The sequence below is a fragment of the Bicyclus anynana genome, chromosome 11, assembly GCF_947172395.1.
Source record: "Bicyclus anynana chromosome 11, ilBicAnyn1.1, whole genome shotgun sequence".
NCBI lineage: Eukaryota > Metazoa > Arthropoda > Insecta > Lepidoptera > Nymphalidae > Bicyclus > Bicyclus anynana.
Genome location: NC_069093.1, coordinates 4,861,706 through 4,885,832, shown reverse-complemented (window position 1 = coordinate 4,885,832; position 24,127 = coordinate 4,861,706). Strand labels below are relative to the sequence as shown.

The 24,127-nt window shown below is 38.3% G+C and overlaps 2 protein-coding genes across 2 annotated transcripts; one reads left to right on the top strand and one right to left on the bottom strand.

Moving 5' to 3' along the window:
* The first annotated feature begins 496 nt into the window (after positions 1–496).
* Positions 497–18,334, top strand: LOC112044761 (E3 ubiquitin-protein ligase ZNF598). The gene is made up of 10 exons (XM_024080716.2): positions 497–652; positions 730–916; positions 3,380–3,631; positions 6,036–6,121; positions 7,112–7,350; positions 7,819–7,933; positions 8,113–8,273; positions 10,679–10,801; positions 12,604–12,800; positions 13,549–18,334. The coding sequence occupies exons 2-10, from the start codon at positions 746–748 to the stop codon at positions 14,656–14,658; spliced, it is 2,454 nt and encodes an 817-aa protein (XP_023936484.2). The 5' UTR covers positions 497–652; positions 730–745; the 3' UTR covers positions 14,659–18,334.
* A 408-nt stretch (positions 18,335–18,742) lies between these two features.
* Positions 18,743–22,695, bottom strand: LOC112044777 (signal recognition particle subunit SRP68; the record flags this gene model as incomplete). Its single annotated transcript, XM_052884302.1, is given in 5 exon segments — positions 18,743–19,825; positions 20,239–20,369; positions 20,898–21,086; positions 21,602–21,829; positions 22,574–22,695. Coding segments are annotated over 5 exon segments (1,700 nt in total), but the record flags the coding sequence as incomplete, so codon positions are not given.
* Positions 22,696–24,127: the final 1,432 nt, after the last annotated feature.

Genomic DNA, 24,127 nt, shown 5'->3' with positions numbered 1-24,127 from the left:
AGCAAAATATAATTGACAAATTCATCCATGCCCCATAAGAGTTTGTACTCGTCACAGGTGTATTTATTTTTAATTATTTATTGTCTTGATGAATCAAATGTTTGTGTGATAACTTGAATTACTTCAAAATTCTAAATTATTCTGCCTTTAAAGATACAAAGATTCTAAAATCTGTACTTTTTTCACTTCACCTTCTTCAATTTTCATAGAAAAGAAATTATAATTATAATTTATGAAAAATCCATAATCCAATCCAATCCAAATGAAAATTGTTTGACAAATGACAAGTTTGACATTGACATATACATATGGCTGAAAGAAATATGGAAATTAGTGTTGTCGCTACTCGCTAAGCAGAAGTTGCTAACTAGAATCTAATCTATTATGCTCTATGCCAATTTTTTTGTCGGATTGTAAGTAAATGTAGTGCACAAGTGTTTAGCGATACGACGAATCATAGACGCAATTAGTCTATGACTAATTACATTTTTTTGTAATTTGTTGTCAATGTCAATGTCATTTAATTGCAATTGACATATATCCGTGGTGTGCGTACACCAATTCACTTTGTCAATTCGGTGTTGGAAAAGCAAGGATTTTTGCTGGTTCGCCCTTCTGTTCTACCATCTGTGTACCAAGAATCCAATTTGTGGTAGGTCATTTACCGTTTAATATTGAGCTGGAGTTTAATTTGTTGATGTAACTGAAAATTTTGCTTTCATATTATAGGAAATCTTCTGTAACCATGGCCGAATCTCAGCTGAACGACAACACTACTTGCGTAGTATGTTTTAAGACGGTCGTTTACTACTCCGTCGGGGAATGTGACCACCCCGTGTGCTTCGAATGTTCGACCAGGATGCGGGTTCTATGCCTACAAAACGAATGTCCTATCTGTCGTCAAGATCTTTCAAGGGTATGTCATAACAAACTACTGGCCCATACGAGCCTACAGTTCTCTTGTAAACTTTTATATGTACCTACAAGAGACCTGAATATTATCATCTTATCAATGACTATTAACTTTTGTCTATTAACATTTTACTGTTGGACTGTGTTGATATACCCAATCCTCACCTAGCATAGGTGTTTACCGATCGTACGCACACAACATGCTACTATGAACTTGTACTCTGGTGCTTTGCAATGTGAATTATTTGTGAATGTGTAACTCTGTGACTGTTATCATATATGCAACATAAGTGTTGCTTTATAAATATGGTATTCTATCTGACGCCGTGTGATTCCCGTTCCCGTAGGAAAACGGGGATAATATATAGCCTATAGCCTACCTATAAATGGGCTATCTAACACTGAAAGAATTTTTCAAATCGGACCAAAAGTTCCTGAGATTAGCACATTCAATCAAACAAACAAACAAACTCTTCAGCTTTGTATATTAGTATAGATGGTCATCACAAATCAAGGCAGTATTACCCCAAAAAACAATCACACTACTAAACTGCATTATTGAAGTGGTTTATGCACTCATAGAAAGGTAAGATTGCCATCCATTTTCTTCTTCAGTCAGTTTCTGATCTCAGTCTATAAAATTGCCATATCATAATCCATAGTATACTACTCTAATTTATGTGATAACTATACAAAATAAATGATTATGCAATATCAACAAATTATCAATAGTTATGCAATATCAACTGTTTTCAATTTAAGAGCATATAAAGTGACTACTTATATATACTTAAAACCAATATACAACTAGTTATATACATTCAAATCACTAGCCAATGCCCCGTTTCACCTGCATACTTTCTGTTCCCATGAGCATACAGGGATAAAATATAGCCTATATAAAAATAAAAAATAATCAAATTGGTTCAGTAGATGTGGAGATTGCCTCCTATAATACCACAAACTGCACCTCTGTAATATTAATATAGATATAGATTTATTAATTTAATTTTATTTATTTATTTAATATATAAAGTACACTTAACTCTCAAAAACTATTGTTCTGGGTGGGACTGAAATATTACATTTCCTATGTTTATGTAATGTTTCCATTGTCGTTAACTTAATTTGAGAAAAAAGATTATTAATACTGTGATAAAATCAACATGGCAAATTTTCTTGCTCTGTGTAATCAAAATGAAAACTGTTTTCATAACAAAACAGGTTGTTATTTCAAATGTCATTAGGGGAAGTCCCTTATTTCATGTAACAGCAATAAATAAGATGCCCATTTGGCACAGTGGGTAGTGACCCTGCTTTCTGAATCCACAGCCATGGGTTTGATTCCCAAAACTGGAAAATATTTGTGAGCATGGGTGTTTTGCAGTATCTAGGTGTATTTATACATTATTTAAGTATTAAATGTAATATAAATTTATATAAATTTATAATTGATAAAATCTGCTTTCTTAGTACCCATAACACAGTTTTTATGCTTACTAGATCTGAGTAGTGATGTGTGTATTGTATAAGTATATTTATTTATGTATAATGATGTCATGAGAAACTAATTTATAATGCTTTTGTATAATATCATGTTACCTTGTTTGTTATGACTACTGATCTTATTATCTTTCACATTTTGCTGAAGTATTCATTTTCAAAACAAAGATAGGAAAAAATATTAATTACTAGCTGACGCCGCGCGGTTTCACCCTCGTGGTTCTCGTTCCCGTAGGGATACGGGGATAATATAAAGCTTATAGCCTTCCTCGATAAATGGGCTATCTAACACTGAACGAATTTTTCAAATCGGACCAGTAGTTCCTGAGATAAGTGCGTTCAATCAAACAAACAAACTCTTCAGCTTTATATATTAGTATGGATTAGTTATTATGTTGCTATCTTGTAAAAAAATATTCAATAATCATTTGAATTTTATTTCTTGACAGTCAATTTTGAAACTATCTTAAAAAGAAAATCAAATTGCATTTCTTCATTTTACTTTTTTAAATATATTTGTGCATAAAGACATTGTTGATATTATTTTATCATTCACCACCCTTATTTTATCAGTCACCCTGTCAGCCTCTACCGGGCCTTTCTTCTATAGGATATGGAGCTTGGACCCACCACTCTGATCCAATGTGAGGATGAAAGATTAAAATTGGCAGGTTGAATATATCACAACCATATTAAGAGGTTAATGATAAAGATTAGGATGGACTTCATACCACAACTAAAATTAGAAATCATTTGAAAGTAATTTTAAAGTTTTGTACAACACATGTACAAAAAAAATATGTACAAGTAATATGCACACATAATTACAATTAATTTCATGTATAAGAGAAGATAATATAATTAAAATTTCTTTCAGTGAGATCATTAAAGTAGCTAGGTAAGGTAGGTTAAAAATGAAAATCTAATGTCAGTAAGTCAATATAAATATAATTTTCATTTTCAGGTGGTGTTTACCAACACGGTTCAACCATACAAGGATTTACGCAACAGAGCTTTTCCTGACAAACTATTAGAGAGACAGTACAAGATAGGGTTCTGTAGTGAAGAGATAAGGCAAGCCTACGAGAGATTACTTGAGAACCGATGTAAGGTCTGTGAGAAGATACCTCCGTTCCGTACATTCAGTATGCTCAATGACCATATGAGGAAGGTGCACGAACAATATTACTGTGATCTCTGCGTTAAACATTTAAAGGTTTGTATTACCACAAAATATTGTCTTTAAAACACATATAAATAGGACTTATCTAAGCAAGAGGTTGCTGTTAAAGACTACTCTACATTTAACATCAATCTTAAATCTTAAAATTTTGGTCTGGTCTCTTACATCTAGAAAAATTGTTTCTTTGTACAACACTAGTGTAGGAGGGGAGTGGTAATTTATCAGAAGAACTAAAGTCACCGGCATAGCTCAACATGTCGCGAAGATGGAGTGGCAATGGGTGGGGCACATAGTTCAAAGACCTGATGGCCGTTGAGAACCCAAGGTGCTGGAATGGTGACCCCACACTTGGAAGCGTAGTGTTGGTCGACCCCCCCAGGTGGACTGACAACATCAAGTGAGTTGCAGGTCTTCACTGGATGCAGATGGCTCAGTATTGTGATGTTTGGAAGTCCCTACCAAAGACCTATGTTCTGCAGTGGACATCCATCAACTGACATTATGATGATGATGATGATGATGACATCCTGTAGTCACAAGTCCAGGACTCTGCTCTGTGATTTTCTCTCTACCAGGCGATGTACCTGGCACCTGCACGTTAATCCAGGGAATGAAGATATTTTTCTCATCCGTTTCATATGTAATATCCAAGATATCACAAGTAGAACACTTGATTTTGTAAGAATACATAAAGTTTTGTAGCTATCAAAAAGCATATGGATTTATATGCTAACTAGCTCTATGTTAAAAGTTTTTTACTTTGTATAGCATACATAACATATCTTCCAAAAAATTATTATGTTTAAATGACTCCCCTGTGTTAAAGTTTATTCATTTAACCCCAGGTATACATTTTGTTAATTTGTACATTTCTCTTGTAAATCACATAATACATACAAACACTCCAGGTACATTGTATAATAGTAGAGATTAGATAACTGAATTATCTTTTATAAAACAACTTTTATTTGCTTAGTTAAAATATTTATTGCGGTATGATAAAAAAGTAATAGATAATAATGGATGGCCCATTTTACTTTGTATTGATAAAAATAAATCTCATCATTACTATTATGATTAAAGTTGATGCTTTATTGAGAGATCAATTATACTATACCTCAAGTTCAATTTCTATTTTTAACCGACTTCCAAAAAGGAGGAGGTTCTATGTTCGACTGTATGTATGTTTTTTATCACTTTGTTCTGTTGAATTTTCATAATTACACATTTTTATTGGAATTAGTATAATCAATGGTATTTTAATTGTAAGTTGTATGTTTGTATGTACATTACCACAACAGAAGTCATTTAAAGAAATATTTGAGAACTAGCGGGCGGACTTCGTCTGCGTGGAATTTAGTTTTTCACAAATCCCTCGAGAACCATGGATTTTTCCGGAATAAAAAGTAGCCTATGTGTTAATCCAGTCTATAATTTATCTCAATACCAAATTTCGGCTAATTCGGTTCAGTAGTTGAGGCGTGAAAGAGTAACAAGCATTTATATCACCAAAATCATCAATTTTCGCAAATCTCGAGAAACCATGGATTTTTTCGGGGTAAAAAGTAGCCTATGTGTTAATCCAGAGTAAAATCTATTTCCATTCCCAATTTCAACCAAATCGCTTCAGTAGTAGCGACGTTAAAAAGTAACGCTGAACGGATTTACGTGATTAAGATATCGTTAGATGCGTTTTATTAATCCAAGTGTTCTTAGATAGGTGAAGTTAAAAAAAAACAACACGATTACTGTGAGACGCTAAAGAAAGAAGGTTTCGAGGTTAAAAAACTACAATTAGTAAAATGTTATAAATAATAATACACAAAATACGCGAGCAGGATGATTAGGTGCGAGCAGGTTAGGCAATCGGGTTTTTTATTTTTTTAATTATTTACTTGTTTAATTAATTAGGGCAACACTTTATTTAGCATACAAGGAATACGTCATATTCGTACATAGAGTTTCCTTGCATCCAACAACCTGAGGAATTAACATCACGTCTCAGTGGTATGCGCGGTGGATTTACAAGACGGAGGTCCTGGGTTCGATTCCCGGCTGGGCCGATTGAGGTTTTCTTAATTGGTCCAGGTCTGGCTGGTGGGAGGCTTTGGCCGTGGCTAGTTGCAACCCTACCGACAAAGACGTACCACCAAGTGATTTAGCGTTCCGATACGATGTCGTGAAGAAACCGAAAGGGACAGAACAAGTGTAGAAACAAGTTAGTCCGCTTTCATCTTAGATTGCATCATCACTTACCATCCGGTGAGATTGTAGTCAAACTCGTAAAGAATAAAAAAAAAATGTGCCTTTAATTTCAGCAGCAACCTGCAACCGTGTTCTGGAACATAATACTATTTAGCGGTAGTACATCCCAAGAAGAGCTTTGGTACAAAAGTCTCTACTACAAGTTAATTATGCATGTTCTTCATTGGTGTAGATCTTCACCAGCGAGCGTAGGTGCTACACTCGGCAGGAGTTGGCTCACCACAGACGGAAAGGAGATGTCGACGACACCTCCCACAGGTAAGAAATTACCAGATCAGTGGTGTGCCTTTGAGGGATCCTGTATCAAAATTAGTTGGGGAAACCAAATAAAGAGGCAAAAATTCTTACAATTCTTTAATAGAAACCAAAATGCTTGCTTAAAATAAATATGACAGTGACTTAACCTTTGTTGGATGGTTCCAATGGGTGATTTTGGGCACATGCTTAACTCAGGAAAAATAAGATTACTTTTATACTTTTGTCATTTCTGAAGTGAAACTCTATAGGCATTCTTTTTTATATGTTTTTTTTTTGGAAGCACCAGTTATTGCGAAATTGTGGATTGCATTTTACTAATTTTTGCTTTCACTCATTTATCTCAATTAAATCCTACCAAAAACAATTTTTTTGGTTTTTAAGAAGAAATTTGGTCTTTTTGAGAAGAGTTCCATATTTGCTCTAGATCGTTAATGTGGCTACTCGGCAGTCACTGTAGACTGTCGTTTTATAAAAATTTACTCATTGGAAAGAGCGTTCTAAAACCAATCTGGACGTAAGGCTTAGAGCTGTGGGCCACAACCCGTCGTTCCTATATAGAAATACTCCAGAGATACCAGAACTTAGTATTCCGCACAATACTAATACAATACTAAACGCCCCCTGGTTCATTAAAACAGCAGACATGCACGCATACCTTGAAATGCTGATAGTCAATGAAGAAATAACAAAACAATGCCATAAAACAGAAAAGCAGGCTACAAGATCACACAAATAGTCTTGCCAAATTGCGAATAACGCCTGGTAAGAAAGAGGCTAAAGCGGTCCACCGTGGAAGAGTTGTGTGATGGACAGTTTATAACCAATGTATGACCATAACACAGGTGCCTAATGTTAGTTACCAAATAAAATATAACGTATTATATTGTTTGTGTGTGACTGTGCAATGTGTGTGTATTTTGTGGGTGCCCGAGGATATGTGTATGTTTTACAGTAGATAATTTTGTTGATGAATTACTATTTTGGCTGCAGAGGTCACCCGCTGTGCGAGTTCTGCGAGGAGCGGTTCATGGACGCGGACGAGCTGTACCGGCACCTGCGCAAGGAGCACCTGTACTGCCACCTGTGCGACGCCGACGGCCGCAACCTGTACTACGCGTCGCACGCCGCGCTGGCGCAGCACTTCCGCGCCGAGCACCACCTGTGCGAGGAGGGCGAGTGCGCGGGCCAGCACCTCACCGCCGTCTTCAGGAGTGAGATCGACCTCAAAGGTCAGTGAGTGGCACAGGGCCCGACCTGCACTACGCGTCGCACGCCGCGCTGGCGCAGCACTTCCGCGCCGAGCACCACCTGTGCGAGGAGGGCGAGTGCGCGGGCCAGCACCTCACCGCCGTCTTCAGGAGTGAGATCGACCTCAAAGGTCAGTGAGTGGCACAGGGCCCGACCTGCACTACGCGTCGCACGCCCAGTAGCGGTATTGTGACAGTGTATTTTGTAACTCAACAGTGTGAGTTTCCAATTTATCTCTATCTCTCTCTATCTACAGTATCCTATGAGATAGTCTTGTCAATCAATAGGAAAAGCAAGATGGTACTCTCAAAACTCAACAGAATATCTTGCAACACTGCGACATTGCTGCAAAGTTTGCTATATTATCTGCTATCGATTCATTACTAATAACTTTGTGTCAAGTTTTACTAGTACTCAAGTGTGCACTACAACATACCATCTCGCCGCAGCTCACAAGGCAACCGTCCACGGGAAGGGCATGCCGCGCGGCGCGGCGAGGCAAGCGAGGACTTTGGAGTTGCAGTTCAACATCACTCCACATCCCGTCGTGCAGAGGGCGCCCAGGTGTGTATTTTAAATATAATTTTGTTTTTCTGATATAAAGTCGAATTGCAGAGATTACCCCTTACAGAGTTAACATAAAAGATCGTTGCCTACAACAAATACTATCAATGTGTCTATTAACTTTCCTGTCTGTGGCAATGTTGTTTGTGGCTAGTGAAGTTGCAACTTTATGTACATAGGGATAGGGATCGTCAGGTGCAGGCGACGCCGGCGAGCCCCCCGCCCCCGCCCCCGCCGCAGCCCTCCATCAACCCGCAGAGCGACGAGCAGTTCCCGCGCCTGTCCGCCGCGCAGCCCGCGCCCGCGCCGCTCGTGGCGGGGCCCGCGCGCGCCTTCCGAGGTACGAGCACCAAAATACTGGAAAGATTCCAAAATAAAGCACTAAGAACAATGTTTGGCATCCCGCGATGCATCAGCAACAAGTACATGTACCACAACATTGACATAAAAACTGTACGTGAAGAAATATCCCAGTGCAGCCTGAGGTATCAGAAGAGACTGACAGTTCACACAAATGAGCTTGCACGGGCTCTGAGTCGCGAGGGGGGACTCCGTTTTGCTCGGCTACAAAGACACAGCATTCCCGACCTGTGGAACAGATTTCCATAACAAGCCAAAGGGGGAGCTGCTGACAGGGAATCTGCAGCAAAATAGCTCTTGAAGAAATCCTTGAATGATATGATGATATCAGATACGTGAATGGCTTATTGCCTATGAGCAGATCGCCATGTCGCAGAAATTACATATTAAAAAAAAAAATTGGTGTATCTAGAATTACTTCTTTGTATCTAGGATTGGTGAATCAAGAACCCAGAGCTCTACCTGTGTTATAATTTAATTAATCTATACTAATATTATAAAGAGGTAAAGTTTGTAAGTTTGTCACATTTTTTAAATGGGGTAATCTTCGGAACTACTGGTCCGATTTCAAAAATTCTTTCACCAGTAGAATGCTACATTATCGGGGAGTGCTATAGGCTATATTTTATATTGGTATCATATATATTAGCCGAGTTAACACAGTTTTTGTCATAGAGGTCGGAACGAAAATCCTCTTAAGCAGACTTATTCGCATGCGCTGCCTTAACCATTGTGTGAAATTGAAATTAATGTATGGAGGCTTTTTGTATCTTTAAAAGTTCTACAAAAAAGTCCGCGACACCATATATCTATCTTCTATATATTAGCAGATATAGTACCTTTTGTGTTTTAAAAAATATTAATTTTATATACTTAGGTTTGCGTCATTATTTATACTACTTAACTTGAATCCTTATCAAAATAAATTATTGAATAATCACAAGGATATTATGGAGATAAGATTTGCCCTTTACAGTATGTTAATTAGTTAAATAGTTTCGGAGATAATACAAAATTTCTAAAAGACGCAGAAATTCCGCTACATGACGCCCCGCGCTTTCAATTACGTATTTCCCGTTCCCGTGTGAATATGGGGATTAAACATAGCCTATGACACTCGCAAATAACGTAGCTTTCTATTGGTAAATAAATTTTCCAAATCGGTCCAGTAGATCCAAAGATTACCTCCGACAACCACACAAACTTTACCTCATTATAATTTTAGCATAGAAGTCTCTATTTCCCTTTGTCATCGCACCACGCTCATAGGGCTGGACCGATTTTGCTAAGGGTAGGGCTAAGGTAGGGAAGGTATAGTGTAGGGTACGGGTAGGGTACGGGTAGGGTAAGGGTTGTGTAAGGGTAGGGTAGGGGTAGGTTAGGGTGGGGTAGTTTAGGGTAGGAGTAGGGTAGGGGTAGGGTAGGGATAGGCTAGGGGTAGGGTAGGATAGGGGTAGGGTAAGGGGTAGGGTAAGGGTAGGGCCAACCCCTATCCTAGCACTATCTAAGGGGTAGGCAAAGGGAAGATTACGGGTAGCGTAGGGTACGGGTAGGGTAGGGGTAGGATACTGTTAGGGTACGGGTAGGGTAGGAGTAGGGTAGAGGTAAGGGATCGTTACTGAAGCCTATTTTTCTATTTTTTGTCTGTCTGTCTGCCTTTTTTTTGACCGAGCATCACGCTGAATTTGTCTAGGTACATTTGTAAATGTAAAATTATAAGTGGACTATTTATTAGGTATAAGTTATAAAACTTGCAAAATAGAATGTGAAATAGGGGTTGAAAGTTGACATCGATTTTTACGCGGACGAAGTCGCGGGCGTCTGCTAGTATTATATAATATTCTAGCCTACATAATAGGGATGATCACAGTTTTTTAAATTGTGTATAAATTAAGAGTACGCTAATAGTAGCGCAAATTTGGTAAAAGGAACGGGGTATCTCCGATCATTACTTTCGGAGCTACAGGAATTTAAAGGGTCAGATTTGCGGCGCTGCCGCGGATCCCTGAAATAACGCCACATACAAAATGGCACGCACTAATGACGTCGTATTACAATGTAATGATCGTTAGATTTGTATGTGCGTTCAAACAAAATTACTAATATCTTTGTTATTTGTGCGTTCATGTTTATAGTTCATTTATTAAAAAATGTCCCATTTAATGTAAGGAAGCTAAAACTGTGTGAATTTTCATCTAATTACGATAAAAGATTTTTAATAGATTTTGAAATTTTATAATCTCATTTATTTTGCAAATATCCAGTCAATCTTTGCTTTTTATGTATAAATTAGTTAACATTGACCTTATTTACCCGAATGTATCATAAAAATCAATATATTCAAACCTAGTCATCATCCCCATCCTGTTATGTGTCCACGTGCAGGCGCGGGCGGGCTGACCCGCAACGACAAGAACTTCCCAGCGTTGGACGGCTCCAACGCGCCGAGCGCGCCGCGCGCACCGTCCGCGCACGCGCAGCCCGTCGCCGCCACCGTGCTGCGGAACTGTGAGTCGCTCATTGATGGTCTTGATGACTACTGTCTCAGACCAATTATTGTATAGGACCTGCCTCGCTAGACGTTACTTTTCTGTCAAAGTATATGATCAACGATCTAATGCGATTATAAATACTGTCTCTATAGAATCGATGTTAAATAGTTATAATCGTGTTCCTCGGTTAAAGAGCTCCGAAAAAATACTTTTTTGTGTAATTGAATTGTGTAAAAAACGGGCCATAACTTCTAGTTTAGTATAAGATATATACCAAATTTAAACTCGTTTTCCTCAGAAAATGACAGACAATTTTGTTCGTGACTATGAGTGCGATACAGGTCCTTCTATTATTGGTCTGAGACTACTGTTTACCAACACAGAAATTAAATGAATATATATTATAGAAACAAAAAACCCGACTGTTTAATGAACTGAAAAGAGAAAAACAAGTAGTTATCACAATATCTGTCTGCCCAATATTCTCATGCTGACTGACTGTGATGGACCTGCCAATGCATAGCTTTAAGCAATATGTTAAAAAAAATTTACTTAGTCGAGGGTACTACAACATTGATGAGTTCCTTAATGATAAAGATGCTTGGAGGCCGTTGGATCAGCTTCCACCTTCACACAGGAAGTAAAACTATAAGAAATTGTAATTGTTATCAATTGTAAATTATAATACTGTATGACTTTTTCATATCAAAAGGGCAACTGTTGAGTTTCTTGCCGGTATCTTCTCAGCAGAACCTGCCTTCCGAACCGGTGGTAGAATCTTTACAAATAGTCAACTGACGTGTCAAAAGTGCTTGTAAACTGAGCCTACTTGAAATTTGGCTACAAAAATTGATTTTTGATTGATTGATTGATTTGATTCCCCTCCAACTAGAAATACTGTATCAACAGTGGGTACGACAATAGACCAACAGGGCGGAAATCGAACCACGACCCCTCGATGAGTGCGATCGCTCTTACCGTTGAGCTATTGAGGCTGATGTATACCCTCATTTTTATTACCCGGCTGCGTCAGAAGGAGGGTAATGTTTTTCGAGCGTATGTATGTGTGTTTGTAGGTATGTATGTCCATTTCTTTGGCACGCCCTATACCCCTAACGGCTGGACGGATTTTAACATGTGAGGTGTCATTGAGTTCGTTAGAGTTGTGGTAGTGACATAGGCTATATAAATTTTCAAAATGGCGTCCGTAAATTAAAAAAAGGTGGGGTTGGGTAAGTTTTTTTTACTTTACCCTAATAATATGAGTTTGATACTGAAAGGTCGTAAAAAGACAATTTAAAAAATATATGTAATACTAGCGGACCCGGTCAAGCTTCGTTTTGACATAAGTGCACTTATTCTCTATCCCTACTCTACCCTTCTATACCTCTACCCCTACCCTACCCTACCCCTACCCCTACCCTACCCTACCCTACCCTACCCTACCCCTACCGCTTGACTCTTAAACGTTTGTATGGGAAATAGAAAAGGGCCGTTTTTAGGGTTTTCCCGGAAATTATTTGATTTTTTTCACCTTTTAAACCTTCCCTATACCTCCACGAACATTTCAAGACCAAGCCGTTCTCGAGTTTTAGCGAGACTAACGAACAGCAATTCATTTTTATATATATAGATATTATTGCATTTGCCGAACTAATATTACGTGAGTTTTAGCCGTGTTTCATAATCAATTAATATGAATAACACTCACGATAGTTTAAATTCTAAAATTATTTCTATGTTTATGGACAAAGACAGAGAGAGAATATGGGTTGATAATTATGATAATGATTTAGAATGAATGTATTCTCATTCCAGCGTCCAAACCTAGTGTCTCAATCCAAGTTCACACTCAGCCCAGCGCCAGCAACTTCCGGTTGACTCAGACCAGCGGCAACCGGATCTCGATCTCTTCTCAGAAGAAGCAAGCTTTGTCTGATGACGACTTCCCGTCCCTCGGCGTCGCGAGAGATGACCACCCCAGCATCGGCGCCGGCACCGTACAGGCACCTAAGGTACCCACCTACTAGTATCATATTGGGGTAGTGCAATTAGGGGCGGAAAAACAGCAATCCGAGCAATGTATAAATTAAAATCACGCGAGTCCCTTCGTCAAAAGTTTAAAGAAATAGGTATACGAACAGTAGTCAATATATATATATATAACAGTATAGTCTATGTAAGACAAAATATTAATTTGTACAAACGAAAAGGAGATTTAAACCCACGTCTTACTAGACACAGGTATAAAATAATTTTGCATAACGTCTCCAAAGAGGGACTGTGATGGACCTGCCAATACATAGCTTTAAGCAATGTGTCAAAAAACATTTACTTAGTCGAGGTTACTACATCATTGATGAGTTCCTCAATGATAAAGATGCTTGGAGGCCGTTTGGATCAGCTTCTACTTTCACACTGGAAGTAAAACTCTATGAAATTGTAATGTTGTCATCAAATGTAAATTATAATATTATATGATTTTTTAAAAAGAGCAACTGTTGAGTTTCTTGCCAGTTTCTTCTCAGCAGAACCTGCCTGCTGCAATAATATATTACAGCACTCATCACGAAATATCCGAAACCTCCTGACGTACAACAATGAAATTGGCAGGGAGGAAGTTTATAGTTACCGCTTTATAGATGTAATATACAAACCCACACCAAATTGCATCTTTCTATGGCCCGACACGCACTTGGCCGATTTTTCATTTTATTTATTAACATACATATTATGTTTTGAGAACACTTTTGTTGTTTCAAGGTCACGTTAATCAACAGTGATGAGATGCGAGCGTTCAAGAGCAACCAATCAAACAGCCAGCCCAAGAAAACTCAACACGGCTCCGCCGAGGCGTTCCCTGCGCTCTCCTCTTCCTCAGCGCCCACCGCTCCCCCGCAATGGATCACCGTCTCCAAGTCCAAGGAAAAGGGGAAACACAAGCCCGACCCTCCCCCTGTGACCATCCGGGAGAACAACTTCAACCCCGTCGCCGACTTCCCCACACTCCCCGTCAACAAGGCGAAAACTAAGAAATCCCAACCGCACCAACCTCAACCTCAACCATACCAACAATCGAACAACAACAATGAAAACAAGACAAAGAAGGACAAAAAGAAGCAGAACAAAAACTTGAACAATCTGGACAACAACGACTACAGCTTCACGAACGGCTTCAACGATTTGAACATCAAGAAAGAGCACATCGCGGCCAGCGTCAACAACAACAACAACAGCCTCGAGACAGACAGGAAGATCAAAACGTTCAACGAAACTCCAACCGTCCAAAGGAACGCTGGAAATGGGGATTTCTCTTTGGCCCCCAAGGAGTATCCGCCTCTGAACCCCCGGGCGGCAGATAGCTACCAACCGCCTGTGCCTAAAAAGGACAATTTTGCGAGCAAAATTGTACAGAACGGGAGCGCCCCGCCGGGGTTGAAAAAGAGACCTCCGTGTGACGGAATGACCTTCACGAATTCCGCCGGACAGACGTTCCCAGCGCCCGTCCACTCGTACATCCCTCCGCCGAACTTCGAGCAGCGGAACAGAGCTCTAGTCAAGCAGTTCGCGGCGGCTCTGGGCGAGGCCGCAGCGGTCGAGGACTTCAAGGTGGCGTCCCGAGCCTTCCGAGACAGCATCATCAGCGCTGATGAGTTCTTCGAACACTGCAAGACCGCTTTAGGGTCCCAATTGGAAAGTGTGTTCCCGAACTTGGTGGCTCTGTTGCCTGATATTGCCAAACAGCAGGAGTTGGTGGTGGGGAGGGACATTAGCTCTAAACTGGAGGTGTGTTCCACTTGTGGCCAGCTGCTGTCTCCCGACGACGCCATAGCGCACGACACGGCGCACTGGCCGGCGCTCTCGTCGCGTTAGTGACTGTGATAAATTTGTATTTGTGTTCACAATGTCAACGTGTACAATATAAAACAAGGTAACGTGTTAGCGACTTCCCGTTCCACCTTTCGTCTTGTTAAATGCAATTATAACCGATATTAAAACTTTTTTGTACTCAATATTAAAATTGGAAGACCTATCTTGGATTGGATATTACAAAATAGACATTTTGTCTAAATATGACGGTTGATTTGATTATTATGATTCTCGTATTTCCAACATATTTTATATTTAAAAATCCTCAAACGGAACCCAATTTATTGAATTTATATTGCTAATCGGTTTCTATGCAGCATATAGATTCCCATAAATGGAAATAATTGTTATTATTTTTATTGTTCTTATTGCATTTCATGTGATATATAGATTGCAAAATGTATACAAATCATTGCAATATTGTAGATTTTCTATTTCATGATTAAGCTTTGATTGTGGTAGTAATGCTATCAGAACGAAAGAAAACGCGTGTTTGTGTGTGTAAACTAAACAATTGTCTGCGATTGAGCAAAAAGGCATTTATAAATATTTATTTTATGCTTTTCACATAGCAATAGCGTGTTTATAGCATTAGAAAATAATTTCTAAATGCGCACTTCCTTCTCATGCACAAACGCGTTAATTTCCTTACTATCACAAGCTAAGCAATACCATCATAATAAAAAAGAATAAATGTAAACTTATCTTTACTAGATTCTGTGGTCACTATGTGATACTAAGTGGAGTGTAGCGAACGTAGCAAATTTAAACATGGCGATGATATTTTATACCGAACCATCCAACGATGTTTTATACTATTAGATATGTCACTGCTGCGTCAAAACTGTTGTAAATTAAATTCTAGTCCAATTATTGTGTACTGACTTTTTTGACATATGTTACATTGCATACATCAAAAATAACACAGACTAAATCACTACAGAAACTGAGGCACAAAGCGCCCAATAATAATAAGCAATTTTGTAAAAGTAACAGGGTATCTGCGATCATTACTTTCGGAGCTACAGGTATTTAAAGGGTCAAATTTGCGGCGCTGCCGCGGATCCCTGAAAAACGCCCCATACAAAACGGTACGAACTAATGACGTCGTAGGCAATTAATGATCGTTAGATTTGTATGGGCGTTTAAACAAATTTACTAATATCTTTGTTATTTCTGCGTTTATGTTTATAGTTCAAATATTAAAAAATTTCACATTTAATGTAAGGAAACTAAAACTGTTAACATTTACCTAATTTACCCGAATTTACTATAAAAATCCATATATTCAAACCTAGTCATCATCCCCATTGTCTTATTATTTCATTTAGTTGCATAGTAAACAACGAAATTTAGCATATCAATTTCTAAATATTGTCTGAAAAGCCTAGTTTTACATACATGTATATATATAAAAACTATATATTATATATATACATGTATGTAAACACAAAACTGTGCATGTGTGCGCTATGTAGAATAGCTGCGCTCGGTATCACTTTGCGGTGATTTTGTAGGCGCGTAACATATCTAATAGTGGAAAATATCATTGGAACCACCACATAGAACATTATGTGGTCTATGGTCTGTGCATACTTACTACCCAGGGTAAATCTCAGCTGTTTATACGGGTGTCTAGTTTATGAGCGAGATTTCAATAGATACTAATTTTAATCCCCTTTTATTTCACTGCGTGGATTGAAGCAATAAACAAAAACAGGTACTATTTGACGATACCGGCCATACATTTTGTTACACTATTTTTTATTCGTAGTATGTAAAGTATATGTACCGAACTACGAATTCGCTTCGCTGCCTAGTGGCAGTTTTCAATGTTTTCATACTGTGACTATCGCGTAACCGTAAACGCAAATTTCTAAGGAGTTGAAACAGCGCCATCTAGCGGCACTACTGCACAACTGCTTCAATTCCTTAGTGATTCGCAGCAGCTGCTGGTAATTCGAGTTTACGGGCACGCGATAGTCACAGTATGAAAACATTCAAAACTGCCACTAGAAGTTTGGTGAATACTATACATTATTTTTTCATCTAATGCGTGTTACGCATATATGGACGTAAACAACTCTTTGATGGCATATTTAAATTATGCTTTAATTAAAAAATGAAGATTTTTCTTGTCTGTTTGAATTATCAAACGATGTTTAAGATTGTCAACGTTAAAAGATGATAACGAATGATATAGATACAAAGATTTTATACTTTTAGATATGTCACTGCCGCGTCGAAACAAAAGTGACTAATTGTCTTGATTTCATTTAGTCGCATAGTAAAAGTTATTTAAACAAATAATGCCTACATATTGTCTAAAATGTCGAGTTGTATGTTCAGGAAGTGTAAACACTACTACTGAGCCTACTTGAAATAAATGATTGCTTTTTGATTTTTACTAAGTAAACACAAAATTATGCATGTGTGCGCTGTGTAGATTAGCTAAATTCGTATATTTTTTTGTGGTGACTTTTTAGGCACGTAACATGTCTAATAGTAAAAAATCTTTGGATGGATATCACTAAACAGAAAAGAAATATCCACACAATGGTGCTTATATATTTGATTTAGCACGTTCTGTACTTCATACAAATTATATATATGAACATCATAAACATAGTGTATGTAATATGTTCACACTGATAGTTGAAACGCATCCGGTCTGGACAAGCCTTACTAAACAATTTAATGCAAACAAGTTTGTAGTGATTTTATGTATTAAGATAATATATTTAATATGAGAATAGTGTATATTTATGATTTTTTCCTTTATTTTGTAATAATGATTGTAGCACTAGTCTTCAAAGACAAATTACTTGGATTAACTTCAAAAATGCATATATTCATATATATCATGGATATAGACATTCTGCATCAGTTTATATAAATATACAAGAAAAAGGGATGATGACAGTTTTTAAATTGTATATAAATTAGGAGTATGTAAAAGTAACAGGATATCTGCGATAATTATTTTCGGAGCTACAGGGATATAAAGGGTCAGATTTGCGACGCTGCAGCGTATCCCTGAGTAACGCTCCATACAAAATGGTACGAATTAATGACGTCGTAGGTACATAATGATCGTTAGATTTGTATGGGCGGTCAAACAAAACTACTAATATTTTTGTTATTTGTGCGTTTATGTTTATAGTTGATTAAAAAAAAATGTCACATTTAATGTAAAGAAGCTAAAACTGTATGAATTATCATCTAATTACGATAAAAGATTTTTAATATATTTTGAAATTTTAAAATCTCATTTATTTTTTCAAATATCCAGACAATCTTTGCTTTTTATATTTATATTAGTTAACATTGACCTTGTTTACTCGAATGTATCATAAAAATCAATATATTCAAACCTAGTCATCATCCCCATTGTTCTTTCCGACACCCTTACCGTGATATATCTGAATAGACCGTAAGATGAAAATTATTATTTCCAAAATTTCATATCTAAATTATTATGACTATTACATGCTCGGAATTATTAATGTATGTAAAAGTTAATGTTACACTGAGTAAAATATTTTCGTTTGAAAGTTACTATATTTTTGTACTTCTAAAATTGAACGACATCTTTCGTTTGTGTTGAATATTTTTTTTGTTATTTCTATAATTTGTTGGTTTCATTAAAACGCCCTGAATTCCTTTGCGATAGCATTAACATGTGTTTTCTGACTAAATTTAACCTTAATACCCCAACCCACCTTCCTTAGCAATGACCTAGACTGACCTGAGCAAGTCCTTATACTCAAATAACAGACGCCCTGCGAATTCACCCGAGTAGTTCCTGTTCGGGGATAAAATATAGCCTAAGATACACACAAACAAAATGGCTTTCTAATGGTAAAAGAATTTTCAAATTCGGTTCAGTAGATCCAGAGCATATTTAATTCAAACAAAGGATCAAATCTTTTCTTTTTATACAGTTTAGAGGCGTCACAGACCTTCAGTTAAGAAACTTTTATCTGTTCTAGATTTTGTTATGTACTCTCAAATCCAATATGCGAAGTTTTGTGCTAATGAATTTCAAGTTTTAAAAAATTGTTAAATTAAAACAAAAAACATCTCAAACAGTTGAGCACAAATGTATTTCGTATCAACACCAAGAGAAGGACATTCGTATTATTTGTCACTCTTGCCCCAGCCCAAGAAACCTTTGACAAGACCAGTGAGGCCGGCGCCCTGCTTTTTATTGTTCGCTACACCAGTTTTGTCGTCCAAATTGGGGAACTCAATGAAGTTGCACGCCAAATCGAAGAACAAGGGTTTGCAAGGCACAGCTTCCATCGGTGGGGGCAGTTTGAAGATGTTTGGGTTCTTGGTTAAAACTTGGGAGTCCTCACGATAATCGTCCAATCGATCCACGAGCGGCTTCTTGTCTTTATATGACTTTCCACTCGTGTACTTCGACTCCTCGTCCTCATCGTCGTCTTCTAGAACAGAGTCCGCGTGAACCTCGAACTTGCAACTCTCGATGTTCTTCTGCAACACGCGCAACTTCTCCAGCAATTGCTTGTCCAGCAATTTAGATTTCAAAGATTCGGAGGTATAAACACTGCAACGCTCAAGCATGGCCAGTGCTTCCCTGAATCGTCTGAGGGCAGTCAAGACTTGCGCTATGTAATAGCACCGGAACGCCCTGTAGGCTTTCAACTCGTTCTCGATCTCGTTTTGATAGGCGGCATCGTTCTCGAAGCCCGGCAATTGCTGCAGTTCCACGTAGTTCTGCAAGATGATCTCGTAAAGTCTCGTCAAGTCCTGGGGACGAACCTTCTTGCCGTCGATCTGAGTGTTGTACTTGCGCGCCTCTTCCGCCTGTTGCACCAGCAAGTTGTTCCTCTCGATAGTGCGAACGAGGCGGAGGTACATAAGATACGACAACAAGTAGTTGACGCTGGACACTTGCTGATTGTCCCCTGCGGTTTTGAGTTTGGGGTCGTTCTTGATTTCATCCTTGATGGCAGTGATGGCGTCCTTGCAATCCATGAGTACGTTTTCGAGGATATCGATCTTGGCTTGGACGGACTGTGCGCTGGCCACTGACTTGTCCAAATCTTGCAGAGCGATGAGGAAAAGGCGTACTTTTTCGGGGCGCACCGTAACGCGGCGGCCGCGCCATTCCACTTCGTGCATCACGCCGGAACGAGACTCTCTGTTAAGCAAAAACACAAAATACTAAGATGCTGTTTTTTAATTTAAAAAATCCCCTACCAGGTTGACTCACGACATAAAGCGAATCGCAAGGATGTTTGGAAGTATCTACAAATGGCCATGTTCTGCAGTGAATGACCAAAGTTATCTACAAAAGGTCCATGTCCTGCAGTGGACGATCAGCTGATGTGATGATGGTGATAAGAAGGGAGGCATTGCCCTAGAGGTGGATCATATGATTATGATGATTTCTGGCTAAATCAAATATGACCGTCAAATTGGAAGTCCCTACAAAAGGCCAGGGACGACCAACTGTTGTGATGATGATGATATAATAATAAGAAGGGAGGCATCGTCCTTGAAATGGATCATTACAACAGAATTATGATGGAGATGATTCAGGCTAAAACTTACTTAGCTTGAGCCATGAGCGTGTCCAAATTCTCAATGAGCCCCTGGCCCCGCATGGCGACGAGGTCTCCAGCAGCGGATTCGTCGCCGATGTTATACGCGCAATAGCGGAGGCTGGGTTTTAATTCTTCCACCTGTACAATATAAAGATATTAAAGACCTGAAGGTGTGTCTCTATTTTTAGGTAGGATCGCACTAGTCTCAGGAACTACTGGTTTGAATTGAAAAATTATCTTTGTGTTAAATAGTACATTTATCAAGAAAGGCTATTATATATATGTAGCGTGATGTTATATATATATATATATATATATATATATATATATGACAAATAGAAGCGGAGTTAGATAAAGAAAAATGTGGCAATAAACGTTGAGAGAATCCGTTGCGAGTTAAACAAAATCTATGTATTACGGTAATGTTCCCCTTCAAAAGTTCTAAATAATATAGCATGTTTTTTTCGCACGCGCACGGAACACGTCAAAGTTGGAAGTTGCTCCAAACACAAAATTCAAAAACGAAGACATTCTCGAGTCAATACGACACGAAGCGTGGCATCAGTAATTTTTAATATTATTCGGGGGCACTGCTGCAGCTCCAGGAGCAGCACTCCCCCGAGCCACGCGGCGTGCGAGCTATGCTACACACATCAGTAGTGTCACCTTCTGTTTGTACAGCAGGCGCTCGTCCTCCGGTAGCGCGGCGCTGAGCTTCTCCAGCACGAGCTGCGCGCGCGTGAGGCTCTCGGCCGCGGGGCGCCACTGCTGCAGCTCCAGGAGCAGCACTCCCCCGAGCCACGCGGCGTACGCGCCCGCCTCCAGCTGCGTGCGAGCGTCGCACGCGCCGCTTTGCTGCACATAAATAATAAACAACGGTAGACATCATTTGCATCATGTAATTTATCCCTGATGACAAGGCCTACAGTGTGGGGCAATTAATCTTTGACGACAAGGTCTACAGAGTGAAGTAATTTCGCCCTGATAACAAGGATTTTCAGTGTGAGGTAATTAATTCCTGATGACGAGATCAGGAATTAATTGATATCGATACAGAGTGCGGTAAATTATCCTTGATGACAAGGTTTTTCAGAGTTAGGTAAATAATCCCTGTTCACAAGGTCTACAGAGTGGGGTAATTTATCCCTGATGACAAGGTCTACAGAGTGGGGTAATTTATCCCTGATGACAAGGTCTACAGAGTAGGGTAATTTATCCCTGATAACAGGTCTACAGAGTGGGGTAATTTATCCCCAATAACAAGGTCTACAGAGTGGGGTAATTTATCCATGATGACCCGGTCTACAAAGTGGGGTAATTAATCCCTGATAACAAGGTCTACAAAGTGGGGTAATGAATCATCCAATTACCTCACAAAGTTGCAGAAGCATTTGCGCATGGGCACACGCTTTCCTCAGTCGCGCGACCAGATGGAACCTCTTCCGCGGCTCGGTGTTGGCTTCCTGTCTCAGCTGCATGGCGTGCGCCCAGGCCCGCTCCGCTTGCAGTAGCGGCACACACAGCAGGCGGCTCTCGGAGCTGGCGCCCGTCAGGTGGGCGGCTGTGACGTCACGCCGACGGTAGTGGCGCCTGTCACCCTGAAGAAGAAGGGAATACGTTATCTATGTCAATTTTGTATCGAATTTATTATTTAAAAAATAGGACTATTAAAGAATAGAATCGGTTTTGACTGGAAAATCGTACATAAGGATTTTTCTTTATTTTCATTAATTCGCTACATTTTTTCGTTTTATTGTTATTTTTTAGTTTAAGTGAAGTGGAGGTTAAGCTAGAGTGTTTAATTTGATTTACTCGCAGGATTCTCTCAGTAGCTTTGGTAACAATCCCATACTAAAGTATGAAATGAATTGACTTGACTGACAGACAGATAATGGACTCTTTTTCCATGATAGGGCAAAATATATGATATAAATTAAATAAATTATTACTAAATGAACAAGCCATCAGCCATGCATTGTCATAAACAAAAAAAAAGAATAAAAACAAATTCTTAATTAAATGTATAAATTAGAAACCTAAATTCTGTTTTATATTTTCAAATAAATCAAATATTGCGATTTTTTCAAATGTGCAGTTTCTTTCTATTAAGAAATTAAATTAGTGATAAGTACAATAACTTAATTTAAAAATATATCTTCTGCAACAGACAATGTTGGTGGTTATATACTATTATACCAATATAAATCTTTACACGAAAGAGACAGGATTTTCACAGCTCTTACTATTTTTTACATTTTTCATTACTTATTTGTTTATGTAACTTCTGCTAGAGGATTATGGTCGAATTTCCAATAAGTGATTACCAGTATTAATAATTGTACCTGAGGAATTTTGAGCACTTTCCGCAAGCGCCTGAGGCGGCGCGAGCAGTAGCCGCGGTACCGTTGGTAGTCTCCATGTCGCAGGCCGTGCTGCTGTTGGGCGTCCTTGGTTACCCGGAATACTGATATAAGTTAAGGATTATATTTTGAAATTTTTTTAGCAATAGCATACAGTGCAAGTGTGCAATGTAAACTGCAAGAATGTGAGTTCTATTACCAAGCAACAAGTTCTACAACAACGAGACAACAATGTTTTACAATGAGATGTTCGAACTGAACTCTCCATGCCCCACGGTTTCCTCTCACAACAAAGAGTAGGGCGCGTCTTCGTGAATTGAACGTACTACGAGTAAATGCTTTCTGAGGCACGGGGTGTAATACCACCAACTTCCCAACTACGAGCTGAAAATTTTAACTGAAAATAACTTGGTATCTGTAAGTCCAATCCAGCACCTTATGATCTGAAACCACATAAGTTAACCACTAACAATACAATAAGGCTGTATTTTTTTATTAATAGTGTTTGATGTGGAGATACATAAAAAAAATTCATTCACATTCCCCATAACAATCCACTATCCCCTATCAGGGGGAGGCCTGTCCCCATAGTGGGCAATTCAAATAGACTGATCATTATCAGTCTCCTTAATCCTTACAGGACAAAAAATTTGAGACCAGAGCCATTGCTACAACTACTGCAAGCAATTTTGAAGCACTGGCAGGTCTTGACTTTTGATATTTTAAATTTTAGGTAAAAATATATCGGCGCAGTGTGACGAGCAGTGGCGACAGGTGCATGATATCAGTATTAAATATAATTTAATAAATAAAATAAAAATCAATGCGCAGACAAGCGTGAAAAAAAAATGAACAGGTCGCACGACAATGAGCGCTCGCCCTATATGCGTAGAAAGTAATTTTGCTTTGCTTAATAACTTGAATTCAAATTAGTTTGTTTCAAATTTCAAAGGCTCTTTTTAAACAAAGTTAGTTTACAAGCGTTTTTGAAACATTAGTTTTTGAATCAGTAATTAGCCCGGACATACAAAGACATAGACTAAAAATTTTTAAAAAGCTTGTTTATGTTATGGTATTCTGTAAATAAATTTAAGCACTTGAGAAAATACAATTATTTTGCAATGAAAGATAGGCCTAAATTTATTTTCCAAGTTTTAAGTATTCATTATTAAGAACAAAATCAATCAACTTGATGTCTTCAATACCATATCTATAGGTATGTAAATAAGTTGCCTAGTAACATGGAAATTAGTCAATAAAGTCAACAGATATTGATCCAATACCACTTTTTAATATTAATTTATGACTATGTATATTGCAAAGTAACTTTATAACTAGTTTTAACCCTAGATCACTAACCTTATTTCTGAATGCTTAACACTAACCTTCGGCGCTTCAATTACGGTATTTAATAATGGGGGTTAGGGGGTGTTTTTTAAATAAAAGATGAACATGTTTGTTATAAAATAAAAATAAAAGTTTATTATAATAAACTAGAGTATTTATTTATAATATTTCTTATATTAAAAGTACCTT

Bases quoted from the DNA above. Each gene is read 5' to 3' on its own strand.
- LOC112044761 (XM_024080716.2), top strand. From the start codon at position 746: ATGGCCGAATCTCAGCTGAACGACAACACTACTTGCGTAGTATGTTTT. The intron at 3,632-6,035 runs GTTTGTATTACC...TCATTGGTGTAG, and splicing joins TCTGCGTTAAACATTTAAAG to ATCTTCACCAGCGAGCGTAG. The intron at 8,274-10,678 runs GTACGAGCACCA...GTCCACGTGCAG, and splicing joins GCCCGCGCGCGCCTTCCGAG to GCGCGGGCGGGCTGACCCGC.